Source organism: Pongo abelii, chromosome 8 (genome assembly GCF_028885655.2).
Source record: "Pongo abelii isolate AG06213 chromosome 8, NHGRI_mPonAbe1-v2.0_pri, whole genome shotgun sequence".
In the NCBI taxonomy this organism is placed as follows: domain Eukaryota; kingdom Metazoa; phylum Chordata; class Mammalia; order Primates; family Hominidae; genus Pongo; species Pongo abelii.
Genome location: NC_071993.2, coordinates 68,845,978 through 68,859,644, shown reverse-complemented (window position 1 = coordinate 68,859,644; position 13,667 = coordinate 68,845,978). Strand labels below are relative to the sequence as shown.

The following is a 13,667-nucleotide window of genomic DNA, read 5'->3' as shown; positions in this document are numbered from 1 at the left end:
CCAGATTTACCTCTCTGTTATTTCTGTTGAAACTTGTTCTATGCTGTGGAGCTATAGAAAGCAAATGTCTTTCGGCCGGGCACAGTGGCTCATGCCTGTAATCGCAGCACTTTGGGAGGCTGAGGCGGGCAGATCATGAGGTCAGAAGTTCAAGACCAGCCGGGCCAAGATGGTGAAGCCCTGTCTCTACTAAAAATACAAAAATTAGTTGGGCGTGGTGGTGGGCACTTGTAATCCCAGCTACTCGGGAGGCTGAGGCAGAGAATTGCTTGAACCTGGGAGGTGGAGGTTGCAATGAGCCGAGATCGTGCCACTGCACTCCAGCCTGGGCAACAGAGTGAGACTCCATCTCAAAAAAAAAAAAAAGTGTTTCTTTTGGCCAGGCGCAGTGGCTCATGCCTGTAATCCCAGCACTTTGGGAGGCCAAGGCAGGTGGATCACGAGGTCAGGAGTTTGAGACCAGCCTGCCCAAGATGGTTAAACCCTATCTCTACTAAAAATACAAAAATTAGCCGGGCGCAGTGGTGGACGCCTGTAATCCCAGCTACTCGGGAGGCTGAGGCAGGAGAATCGCTTGAACCTGGGAGGCGGAGGTTGTAGTGAGCGGAGATCGTGCCACTGCACTCTAGCCTGGGCAACAGAGCAAGACTCTGTCTCAAAAACAAAGAAAGAAAGAAGGAAAACAGTTTTCTTTCAGTTATTATTTTCCCTTTCCCACCATCCTCAGCATTTTAAAAGTTTCTCATATGGCATGCTCTGATTCCTTCACTGTCCTCCTCACTCCTTTAAAAATGTTGCCTGCCAGGTGCAGTGGCTCACGCCTGTAATCCCAGCACTTTGGGAGGCCAAGGCGGGTGTATCACCTGAGATCAGGAGTTAAAGACCCAGCATGGCCAACATGGTGCAATCTACTAAAAATACAGAAAATTACCTGGGCGTGGTGACAGGCACCTGTAATCCCAGGTACTCAGAAGGCTGAGGCATGAAAGTCACTTGAACCCAGGAGGCGGAGGTTGCAGTGAGCCAAGATGGCACCATTGTACTCCAGCCTGGGCAACAAGAGTGAATCTGCGTCTCAAAAAAAACAAACAAAACAAACAAACAAACAAACAAAAGTTGCAGTTTGACGGCATACTCAGCACTCTAAACTTTACTCTTTTTGAGATAAACAAAATAATGGCTGACTTTTGGTTTTCATTTTATATTTTGTGGATTTGTTTTGGTGTACTGTAGACATCTCATTAAACAGAGAGAAGAAATTATGCAGATGGGGACAAAATAAGACTCTGAAAATCGCCTGTACTTTATATACAAAATTGGCTAAAATCTATATACAAATTTGCAAGGAATTTTGTCCAAATTATATACAAATTTGGACAAAAGAACTCTACTTTTCTAGGCCTCTATGCTTTAATTCTGTGTTCTCACATATTCAAATAAATGTATGTGTTAACACCTTTGTAATTATTTTAATGTTGTTTGTAACAGCATTCAAGTTCACTTCTTGTACTGCAATATCATAGCTGAAATGCCAACAAGGGAAGATTAAGCAGCCAAAGGAGATCAAGAGCTAAAAATATACCCCTGAGCTGAAGGGTGACAAAACTTTCTCCTGGTATTAGGAAGGGTTAGACTGACCAGTAAGAAAGGGGGAAGGGTTGATAAGACACAGGATTTCATGTAAAGGAAATGTTTTATTTTTAAGGTAAAAGTTGTTTTGAGGTCTTTTTTTCTTTTTCCAAAAAGGAAAAGTAATTTTTTCAAATTATAAAATTATATGTTTATTATAAAAATTCAAATTATATAGAAATGTATATATTAAAAAGTAAAAATTCACCTGATTCTTTTTTACCACACCCTATAAATAACACAGTTAACAGTTGTGTGTATAGCCACACAGACCATTTTTAAGCATACTTACACAACTCATGTAAGTTTTTTTTTTTTTTGGGTTGGGGGAGGGGTGGAGTCTTTCCCAGTCGCCCAGGCTGGAGTAGTGTGGCGCAGTCTTGGCTCACTGCAACCTCCACTTCCCAGGTTCAAGCCATTCTCCTGCCTCAGCCTCCCGAGTAGCTGGGACCATCACCCCTGGCTATTTTTTGTATTTTTAGTAGAGACGGGGTTTCTCCGTGTTGGCCAGGCTGGTCTCGAACTCCTGACCTCAGGTGATCCGTCCACCTTGGCCTCCCAAAGTGCTGGGATTACAGGCGTGAGCCACAGCGCCTGGCCTTCATATAAGTTTTCATAGATACTTTTTAAACAAGACAGGATTATATTGCAAACATTGTTCTTTAGCCTAGTTTTCTTTTTCTTTCTTTCTTTTTTTTTTTTTTTTTTTTTTTTTGAGATGGAGTCTCGCTGTGTCACTCAGGCTAAGTGCAGTGGCACGATCTCGGCTCACTGCAAGCTCTGCCTCCCAGGTTCATGCCATTCTCCTGCCTCAGCCTCCCGAGTAGCTGGGACTACAGGCGCCCGCCACCATGCCCGGCTAATTTTTTTGTATTTTTAGTAGAGATGGGGTTTCACCATGTTAGCCAGGATAGTCTCGATCTCCTGACCTCATGATCCGCCCACCTTGGCCTCCCAAAGTGCTGGGATTACAGGCGTGAGCCATCGTGCCCAGCCTCTTTAGCCTATTTTTCATTTAATAGTATGTTGTTTACTTTTTTCTGAAGAAGTACATGTGGTCATATTCATCTTTTTAACAGTATTCCATTGTGGATACCAGGCTCCAAATGATGTACATTTTGGTTTCAAAATTTTACTATTTATAAACAGTGCTATAGTAAACATTCTTGTACATTGTGCGTTGCACTTACTCAGTTATCTCCTTAAGATAAATTATTGCAAGTAAAATTATAGAATTAAAGGACATGCACATTAAAAAATATAATATGGGCTGGACGAGGTGGCTCATGCCTGTAATCCCAGCACTTTGGGAGTCCGAGGTGGGCGAATCACTTGAGGCCAGGAGTTCAAGACCAGGCGGGCCAACATGATGAAACCCCATCTCTACTAAAAATACAAATAATTAGCTGGGCATGGTGGTGGGCACCTGTAATCCCAGCTACTCGGGAGGCTGAGGCAGGAGAATCACTTGAATCTGGGAGGCAGAGGTTGCAGTGAGCTGAGATCACACCACTGCACTCCAGCCTGGGTGACAGAGCGAGACTCCATCTCAAAGAAAAAAAAAAAGTGATATGTATTGCTGAAATACACACTTGAAAAGATGAGTTTTTCACTACTGCCAACATGTGTGCATGTGAGCTTTCTCATCTTCTTGCCAGCAGTGCCATTCTGATTGATGAAAGGTCATATCTGATGCTTTTATGTTCTTTTTTTTATATTTTACATATTTAATTTATTTTGAATTTGTTTCTGTGCATGGTGTGTGCAGTTTCTCCAAAATAGTATGCTGTATACATGGTATGAAGAGTTTCACCCAAATAGTATTCTAGTTGATTAGGGGAGATTTTATTGTATTTTAGTCATTGTTTTTTTAAGACAGATTCTCGCTTTGTCGCCCAGGCTAGAGTACAGTGGCATGATCATAGCTCACTGTCAGCCTAAAATTCCTGGTCTCAGGCGGTCCTCCTGCGTCAGCCTTCTGAGTAGCTGGGACCACAGACACACGCCACCACACCCAGCTAATTTTTTTTTTTTTTTAGACGGAGTCTTTCTCTGTCGCCCCGGCTAGAGTGTGGTGGCGTGATCTTGGCTTACTGCATCCTCCACCTCCCGGGTTAAAGGGATTCTCCTGTCTCAGCCTCCCGAGTAACTGGGATCACAGGCGCCCACCACCACACCCGGCTAATTTTTGTATTTTCAGTAGAGATGGGGTTTCACCATCTTGGCCAGGCTGGTCTTGAACTCCTGACCTCATGACCCACCCGCCTCGGCCTCCCAAAGTGCTGGGATTACAGGCGTGAGCCACCACGCCTGGCCTAATTTTAATTTTTTTTTTGTAGAAACAGGATTTCACTTTGCTGCTCAGGCTGGTCTCGAACTCCTGACTTCAAGTGCTCTTTCCATCTCCACCTCCCAAAGTGTTGGGATTACAGGCATGAGCCACCACACCCAGACAGGACAGATTTTAAAGAAGAAAAATATAAGCTTATTACACTGAAAAGAGAAAATTTGCCATAGCTAAGGGATTTAATTGTAGGACAGCCGCTGAGGAGAGGGATATCTGTGCATAGGGCTGCAACGTATCCTGCAAAAATAAATTAGATACCATCCTTCTATGGTATAAACATACCTTTTTCTGTCTCTAATGACTGTTTTTATCAGTTGATTATATATAGATATTTCTACTCCAATCTGACCTAAATACTGTTAATTGCTTTGAATTATAATATAACCTACTTATTGACCCGTATTATTTGCAGTAATTGTTAAAAATAGAAATCAAATCCCTTACAGTGAATTCCATAAGGTACTTTCATTATAATAAATTAATTGCTTGAAATTGCATTCCCGGAAGTAAGGGGTTTGAGGACAGAACCAAGAACATGCCTATTTTTGAAATTTAGAAACACTTAGTGCATATTTCTACACCTTCTCTTGTCAAAACATCCTATTCATTCTGCTCTGTTGTGTTTCAGTTTTTATTTCTTGGAAGGATATATGAGACATTTAAGATGGGAAAGGATGGAGAGATAACTGCCTTTTGACTGGCATCACTAGTTTCCTATCCTTGGTTGAGACATTTTCCTGCCAGTCTCTTCTGTTTATTTACTACATGATTTTTTACTTTCTCAAGAGTAATATCTCTAAGCTCGTGTTCATAGCGATCACAGAAGAACCAAACCCATGTGTATTATCTTTCTTTCTCTCTAGTAATAAATTCTTCTTCCTTTCTTTCCCTCAAATGAGGCAGAAAGGGAAAGCTGGGCAGTGTATAATCAGCAGGTGAGATTCCTAATGAGATCGTGGTATCTATGAAGTTGTTTATTTTGGTCATATTTGATAGAATCTTGAAGACATAGGGCTTTGGAATTGAGCTCCCTGGGTTCACATCCTGACTGTGTTACTTACTAGCTATGTGACTTCTCTAAGCCAGTTTCCTCATCTGTACAATTGAATCACTTCATAGGATTGCTGTGGAAATTAAATGCAGTAACATCTAAAGCACTTAGCAGCATGCCTTGCACATAGTAAGTGTACATAAAATTTTAGCACCTTTTTGTACCATTATTATGTTGTTATTAAATTATGTTATTATTATAATATTAGTATGCCTTTTTGTGTGTGGTTTTTTTTTGTTTTTTTTTTTTGAGACGGAGTCTCGCTCTGTCACCCAGGCTAGAGTGCAGTGAGGCTAGAGTGCAGTGGCGTGATCTCTGCTCACTGCAAGCTCCGCCTACCGGGTTCACGCCATTCTCCTGCCTCAGCCTCCCAAGTAGCTGGGACTGCAGGCGCCCACCACCACACCCGGCTAATTTTTTGTATATTTAGTAGAGACGGGGTTTCACCGTGTTAGCTAGGATGGTCTCGATCTCCTGACCTTGTGATCCACCCGCCTCGGCCTCCCAAAGTGCTGGGATTACAAGCGTGAGCAACCGCGCCCGGCCTTTTTTTTTTTTTTTTTTTGGAGATGGAATTTTGCTCTTGTTGCCCAGGCTGGAGTGCAATGGCACGATTTCCACTCACCACAACCTCCCCCTCCTGGGTTCAAGAGATTTTCCTGCCTCAATCTCCTGAGTAGCTGGGATTACAGGCATGTGCCACCATGCCTGGCTAATTTTTGTACTTTTAGTAGAGACGGGTTTCTCCATGTTGGTCAGGCTGGTCTCGAACTCCTGACCTCAGGTGATCCACCCACCTCGGCCTCCCAAAGTGCTGGGATTATAGGCGTGAGCCACCGCGCCCGGCAGTGTGCCTTTTTTTTTTAAGTGACTGTCCCTCTTTTGTAAAGCAGTTATCACTCGAGGTCTTCCTCAAAATGGACTGCTTTTTTAGGCGTTATGTGTGTGGGAGTTAGGATTAGGTTTGGCTGTTGATAACTGGAAATTCAAAGTGGCTATGGTTTAATAAACACACAATGGTTTATTCTCTCTCAAAAAAGAGTCTGAAGATAGGTACACAAGGTCTGGTATGATAATTTTACGAAGTCATCCAAAAAAACCCCATAATTCTTCTGTCTTTCTGGTCTGCTATCCCAATACTTGGCTTGTATCCTCAAGGCCACTTTGTGGTCCAAGATGGTTGCTGGAGTTTCACCTCCAGTTGAATGAGTCTGAGTTGTAGACTAAAAGAAGGAAAGGTAAAAAGTTAGAAAAGACTTCCTCAAAAGTGTTGTCTCTTACCTTGGTAAGTAGCCTTCCCAGAAACCCTTAACACTTCTACTTAGATCTTATTGTACAGAACTTAGTCACGTGGCCACACCTAGCTACAAGGGAGGCTGGGAAAGGCAATATTTTGGCTGAATTCATTGCTGCCTCAGTATGTTTGAGATTCTGTCACCAATGAAAAAGGGGAGAGTGGATGTTGAAAGGTAGACATTGATCTCCGTCTGTCATAGCCTATGTCTTATTGGCAAGAATAGCCAAGCAACTACTACTGTGATATTGGATTAAAAACTTGGAGATGTTTTTGTGTTATAGAGAACTTTTTATTATAAAGGAACTCCTAGTAAAGGAGTTCATGTTACAGTGATTTCATTTATTTTTTTATTTATTTTTAATTAATTAATTAATTTTTTTGAGACAGAGTCTTACTCTGTCACCCAGGCTTGGAGTACAGTGGCGCGATCTTGGCTACCTGCAACCTCCGCCTCCCAGGTTCAAGTGATTCTCCTACCTCAGCCTCCCTGGTAGCTGGGATTACAGGTGTGCACCACCACGCCTGACTAATTTTTGTATTTTTAGTAGAGTTGGGGTTTTGCCATGTTGGCCAGGCTGATCTTGAACTCCTCACATCAGGTGATCCACCCACCTCAGCTTCCCAAAGTGCTGGGATTACAGGCATGAGCCACTGCGCCCAGCCTGATTTCATTTAATTACCAAAATATTTCTGAGTACAGCCAAGCTTTGCCCACCCATTCTTGAAGTCTGGCTGGAATTCATTAGACTGAGGGCCTAGCTGCTTTGGCTTAGATCTTATTTCTAAGTTATTCAGCATTTGAATTTCAATAGGAATGGATGTTGGGAAGTTCCCACCTCCCTAAGCATTTGAAGCACTAATTCATAACTTTTCTTCATAGATATACGGCAGTGTATGGGAGAAATTACATCGAGCCTTTGCCATTTGGAGTGGCTTTGGTATGACCCTGACTGGTGTTCACACATGTGGAGATTACATGTTTAGTGGCCACACAGTCGTCCTAACTATGCTGAATTTCTTTGTCACCGAATGTAAGTATCTTTTTAGTGCTTCTATGCATATTAGATAACTAGCGCAGTGAAGGCTGTGGGAAGGGTGTCAGATCCTGTGAAGAATGGCAAAACAGCCTGACCTGAGAAACGTGACTGAGAAGCATTGGAAGGAATGTAGCTTTAAAATGATCTTTCTGTCCTTTTCCTAGATACACCAAGAAGCTGGAATTTCTTGCACACTTTATCCTGGGTTCTCAACCTCTTTGGAATCTTCTTCATCTTGGCTGCCCATGAACATTATTCCATTGATGTGTTTATTGCTTTTTATATAACAACAAGACTCTTTTTGTACTACCATACTCTGGCCAATACCAGAGCATATCAGCAGAGTAGGAGAGCAAGGATTTGGTTTCCCATGTTCTCTTTTTTTGAATGCAATGTTAATGGCACAGTACCTAATGAATATTGTTGGCCATTTTCAAAACCAGCAATAATGAAAAGACTAATTGGATGAATACTATCTTTCTAATGAATTTGTGATTAAATATATAATAGTTGTTGAAAATGAATAACTTTGCGTTCTCCCCCTAGGTTGTTCTTAGATGCCTGGCTTATGTGTTGACAAAGTAAAGTTTTCTGTTCTCAGCAAAGTTATGATTATAAAAAGCAAGAAAGAACAATCAAGAGTCCTTATGTAGCTGTTTGAACAGAAAGCTTAAGTAGATGTTTTCTGCCCCTTCTCTTTCGGAAGACTTAATGTTGTGATTGAAGTCAGGCTGTACCCTTACCTGTTGAGTATTTGCTTATTGAACTTTAAACAAGTCAACTTGAGCAGTTTGCTGGTTGAGGAATTTTCACTGATTTCCAGTAGGGCTGTAGTCAAGAAATAATATGTTTTGAAGCTCCTTATTACCTTTAGAAGAATAAACCCTACCAAGTGATCAGTACTTGTTCTTTGGATTAATCTCTGTTTCAGTTTAAAAAATGCAACCCTGGGACATGATCTGTTTTACTGACAAACAGTTTTTGCCTTCTGAACCATCTTTAAATATACTGAGCATACCAGGATGCCTGAAATAAGAAGAGAATGAAAGAGGCCATAGATGACATGACAGAGTACTGGCTAGGATGCCATTGGTCTCCTCATTAATGCAAATGTAGGGCTGGCATATTTTACCAAAGATGCAACAAAAGATGCAGTGCCTGTTTTGTTCTGAGGGTTCAGTGTGACCATCAGTGAGTATTCATGAGGGAAAAATGGCTGCATCCATAAAAATAAATGGGCTTAATGTTAGTGGTATAGGTACCCAGAATAACTTCTTTGTGCTATAGTTGTTAGATGACAGTCCAATTTTATGCTTTTTTAATGGTGTTATTTAATGAGCCAAATAGGAGTGTTTTACCACATGCTAGATAAAGTTCTTAATGTCGTTAAGTAGGGAGGTATGCATGCAAAGAATTGTTTTCTCCTGAAAAGAAACTTACAGCACGCAAAATATAACTTTTTGGTTTTTGAAATTTATCATTCTTGGCTGTTGGAAGTAAACAGTCTCAGACATATTTGGATATGAAAAAGTTTCGTTGTTTTTTACTTTTAAATATAATGGTGTATATACATTCTTTCTATTTAGTCTTAATTTGGTAGTCAGGAAGTGATATAACTTAGCTGCTATTTACAACACTAGAAATTTAGTACTTTAAGTAATTTCACCTCTATGATAACATTTGTTACTTTATTTTTAATGATTTTTTACAATAGTTATGACAGTAGGATGGTTATGGAATTGGAATTTAAACTCCCAACTAATGAGCTTAGCTGCTTGGAGTATTAATTATGTAGTTTTTACATTCTGTTTTAAAACAAAAACTTAGAAAAGGTGCTGGCATTCTGAGGCCTGCAATTAGGCCACATAGCAGAAGCTTGCTCCTTCCTATCTGGGTGAAATATTTTATTTTTGCACTTTGAGTCATATTCCCACCCCTGTATAAGCTACATAGGAGCCTGAATGAATTGGGTAGGAAAGGAAATTATGCGAACAAGTCTCAGCTAGTGCTGAATGACCCCAATTTGTGTCTGCTGTGAACATTATTTTTGTATTTCTCACTTGAGAAATGCTGCAAGGCAATTCAACTTTTATGCTTTTAAATCTCACACCTCAGAATCTGATATCTTAAATTGCTGATTCTGTTACATGCTAGGAACAAAATGCCAACATTTCATGTAAAGAAGTTGCATAATCATGAAAAGTAAAGGATGCTTCCTATGCCAGTTAGAGTGGTTTGACCCTTCAGGTCAAAAGATGTGTTACTGTTATTTTTCTACACGAACAGACTGAATTTAGCTAGGGAGGCACTGATGTTGGCTTTTGGGAAAGGGTTCAAAAAACTCTATGGCAACATTAATGTTAAAATGTTAAGCTGAGTGCAGTGGTGCAAGGCTGTAGTCCCAGCTTCTGAGGAGGCTGAGGCAGGAGGATTGCTTGAGGTCAGGAGTTAGAAGCTGGAGTGTGTTATGATAACGCCTATGAATAACCGCTGCATTCCAGCCCTGGCAATGTAGCAAGACCCATTCTCTTAAAAACATGGCTGGGTGCGATGGCTCACGCCTGTAATCCCAGCGCTTTGGGAGGCCAAGGCAGAGGATCGATTGAGGTCAGGAGTTCGAGATCAGCCTGGCCAATATGGTGAAACCTCATCTCTACTAAAACTACAAAAATTATAGCTGGGCATGGTGGCACGCACTTGTAATCCCAGCTACTTGGGAGACTGAGGCACAAGAAACACTTGAGGTGGAGTTTGCAGTGAGCTGAGATCACTCCACTGCACTCCAGCCTAGGTGACAGAGCGAGACTCCATCTCAAAAAAAAAAAAAAACAGCAACAAAAAAACAAGTTAGACTGGGTGCAGTGGCTAATGCCTGTAATCGCAGCACTTTGGGAGGCTAAGGCAGGAGGATCACTTGAGCTCAGGTAAACGAGACCAGCCTGGGCAACAAAGTGAGACCTCGTCCCCACAAAAAGTTGTTTAGAAAATTAGCTGGGCATGGTGGTGCATGCCTGTGGTCCCAGCTACATGGGAGGCTGAGGCAGAAGGATCACTTGAGCCCAAGGAGGTTGAGGCTACAGTAAGCTGTAATCATGCCACTGCACTCCAGCCTTGGTGACAGAGTGAGACCCTGTCTCAATCAATCAATCAATCAATCAATCAATCAATCAATCACAAAAACTTAAATAGCTATTAACCTCGGTCTTCTTTCCTTCATATAAATTCTATTCTAAGACCAAATAGAAAAATAAATGCAACTAACTTTGCAGAGCTATTGACATTGAGAGACCTAACAACAGACTGCAATGGGGATTGTAAAATAACTTTTCAGCCTTGCACTTGCTCATATATGTTTTGAGAAAAATGTAAGTTAGGTATAACTTATTGTTTTAACTATTATAAGGCAGTGTTTACATAAATTAATCATCTCTTTCTTGGAAAACATTGAGACAAATTTATTTTCAGTTTTACTTAAACATGAAACCTATATTTTAGTTGCTTTTTGTTTTGTCCAGAAATTTCCAGATTTTCTCTTCATTTTTTTTTTCTGGTTAAAATCTAAACCATAGTGAAGATAGTATTTATGTTTACATTTTATCTGTGAATGTGGCTAAGCAGAGAAGCTAAATGGCTTTGGTCTGCGTATTTTTTGACCTCGTATTTGGTTCTATAGTTGCAGACTTGTGAAGGCTTACATCATCATGGAGACTTTAGTATGGAAGGAACCAAAAGGTTTTTGGTTTGGGGATGCAAACTGGAGGTTATGTTGCAAGTCTTCGATGCATTTTCTGTGTTCCTGGGAGCAGTGTTGCCTTTTTTTTTCCTTTTCCTTTTTTTTTTTTGTACGACCAGGTAGGGTAGTGTTATCGAAGGGTAATTGAAGAGTTGGTAGAGAGTAAGAGGTTTTGAAGGAGGCAGGTTTGCTGTTGTCACCAAATAATTTGGGGGAAACCTTTCGTGGCTGTGCTGCAAGAATTCTTTATGTGGCTATCCTCTCCATAGTTCTCTGACCAGAATTGCAAGGGCAAAAATAGAACTTCTAGCTCTATTTATTTGTATCCTTTGAAATCAGAACTTATCCTTAGAACCAGTCAGTTAAATAATGCGGGCTATGCCTATAATCCCAACACTTTAGGAGGCTGAGGCAGGCAGATCACAAGGTCAGGAGTTCAAGACCAGCCTGGCCAATATGGTGAAACTCCGTCTCTACTAAAAATACAAAAATTAGCCGGGCATGTTGGTGCACGCCCATGCCTGTAGTCCCAGCTCCTCGGGAGGCTGAGGCAGAAGAATTGCTTGAACCCAGGAGGCGGAGGTTGCAGTGAGCCGAGATACTGCCACTACACTCCAGTCTGGGCGACAGAACGAGACTCCATCTCAAAAAAACAAAATAAAATAAAATAATAATGTGGGCTATTCAGAAGAAAAAGTCAGTGACAGAGAGACCAGAACCCATTGGATCAAGAGACCTGCAGGGATTATAACTGTTTACTCTGTGAGCAGCGGTGTTTCGTGCCGTCTCTGCCCGTGTGTTTTTACTAAGAATTCCAGAAATCCTATAATTTGTAAATGGGAAACAGAGGAACCAGATTCTTTTATAGCTGATAAGAAACAGTCTGTTTTAGAAACATCTGTTTGGAAAGTATTACTCATGTATTCACAAAGTCATATTTATAACACTTGTCTGCTTTGTATTCAACAAAAGGCAGTTTCACCATTAATTTCATAGTAAGCTTTTTTAAAGGATTCTAGATCTAAATTGCCTAAGAATGTTAACCACATTCATGTTTTAAACTCTCTAATTTAATAAATGTAATTATTTGATAGTCTTTTATAGACAACGTTTTCTTCATACTAAAGGTAATGATAATATAGTCATTTGCCAGTTCTTTAAGGTATTCATGCATTTGAGACAAGAAAGCTGTCTTGTAGAATAGTCCAATTGCTTTCTTAAACAGTACTGGTTTCATTTAGACAGTTTCTAAGCCAGCAAAGGTGTCAATTTTAATGCCAACTTGACAGTTTAACAGTTTGTGTTTGTAAGCAGTTTAGCCTGAATTACCCCATACTGCTATAGAGGAGAATTGTTAGTAACATCAAAGGTCAGAATGCTTCAGGTGACTAATAAGAATGGAAAGAGACTGAGTAGGTTTTTTGTTTCTTTTCCCTGTCTTGAGTAACTTTGAATGACTAAAATTAGTATGAAACTAGGTTTTGGACCCCCTTCTCACCTTACCCGGATGTAATGCCACCAATTTCAAATAACTAAAATGTGACCAATTACTTTGCTTCAAGTTCTATACAGATATCTCTGAAATCTGTAAGCCATATTTCAGCTATTCTGGTTTTTATAATACATTCTACTCTAAATTAACCAAAGGACTTTTTATTCAGTGTATTCCATGTTTCAGCATAAGGAAAGTTTGTGCCTGATATGGCAAGAGAAAGAACACTATGGTAATTTCATTGTTACTTCAGGTCTCTTTCAATCTGAAGGACTGGGTTGTCTGGAGAATTGAACACAGCCGAGCAATATTATCAATTAGTAATGTCATCTTAAAAATGTTCAGTTTTACTAAGTTTTATTCAGAGGATCTATGTATTATTAGAAAAATGAAGTATTTCTGATATGGAACAAAGAAAGTAGAAACTGGTACTTAATGGGGGAAGCAAAATTAGCTTGGACTAAAACAGACATGTTTTGTTTTGTGAATTCTACCTAAATGTCTCTCTATCCACAGAGAAACTAGTATTACTTGAAGATGTGAAAGTTCCTGTGGTAGCCATACCTTGAAGCACAGTGTTTGTACATAAGTAAATATCTTGATTCTAAATTAAATCCAGATTTAACTAATATATATTATTTTATATCTTTGTTGTATTAAAATGTTTAAAAACACTAAAAATAAAACATTTGAAAGTTGGATTGCAGTTTCTTATTTAAATGTCTTTGCATTATTAATGGAGCTGGTCAGTTTTTTATATAATGAATTTTAGTTTTTGCAAATGATTGGCCAGGTGCAGTGGCTCACGCCTGTAATCCTAGCTCTTTGGGAGGCCAAGGCAGGCTGATCGCTTGAGCCTAGGAATTCGAGACCAGCCTGGGCAACATGGCGAAACCGCGTCTCTACAAAAAATACAAAAATTAGCCAAGTGTGGTGGTGCGCGTCTGTAGTCCCAGCTACTTGGGGGACTGAAGCAGGAGGATCGCTTGAGCCTGGGAAGTCGAGGCTGCAGTGAGCCGAGATCATGCCACTGCACTCCAGGCTGGGTGACAAAGTGAGACCCTGTCTCCAAAAAAACAAG

The 13,667-nt window shown here is 40.4% G+C and overlaps 1 protein-coding gene across 4 annotated transcripts in view; it reads left to right on the top strand.

The window, feature by feature from the left end:
* SAMD8 (sterile alpha motif domain containing 8) overlaps positions 1 to 13,287 on the top strand; it is a 70,442-nt gene extending 57,155 nt beyond the window's left edge. For all 4 annotated transcript variants that reach the window (XM_063727604.1, XM_009245440.4, XM_009245441.3 and 1 more), the window contains exons 5-6: positions 7,205 to 7,355; positions 7,526 to 13,287. In XM_063727604.1, coding sequence (XP_063583674.1) covers positions 7,205 to 7,355; positions 7,526 to 7,830 — 456 coding nt within the window. In that variant the 3' untranslated portion in view covers positions 7,831 to 13,287. The remainder of the gene's footprint in view (positions 1 to 7,204; positions 7,356 to 7,525) is intronic.
* Positions 13,288 to 13,667: the final 380 nt, after the last annotated feature.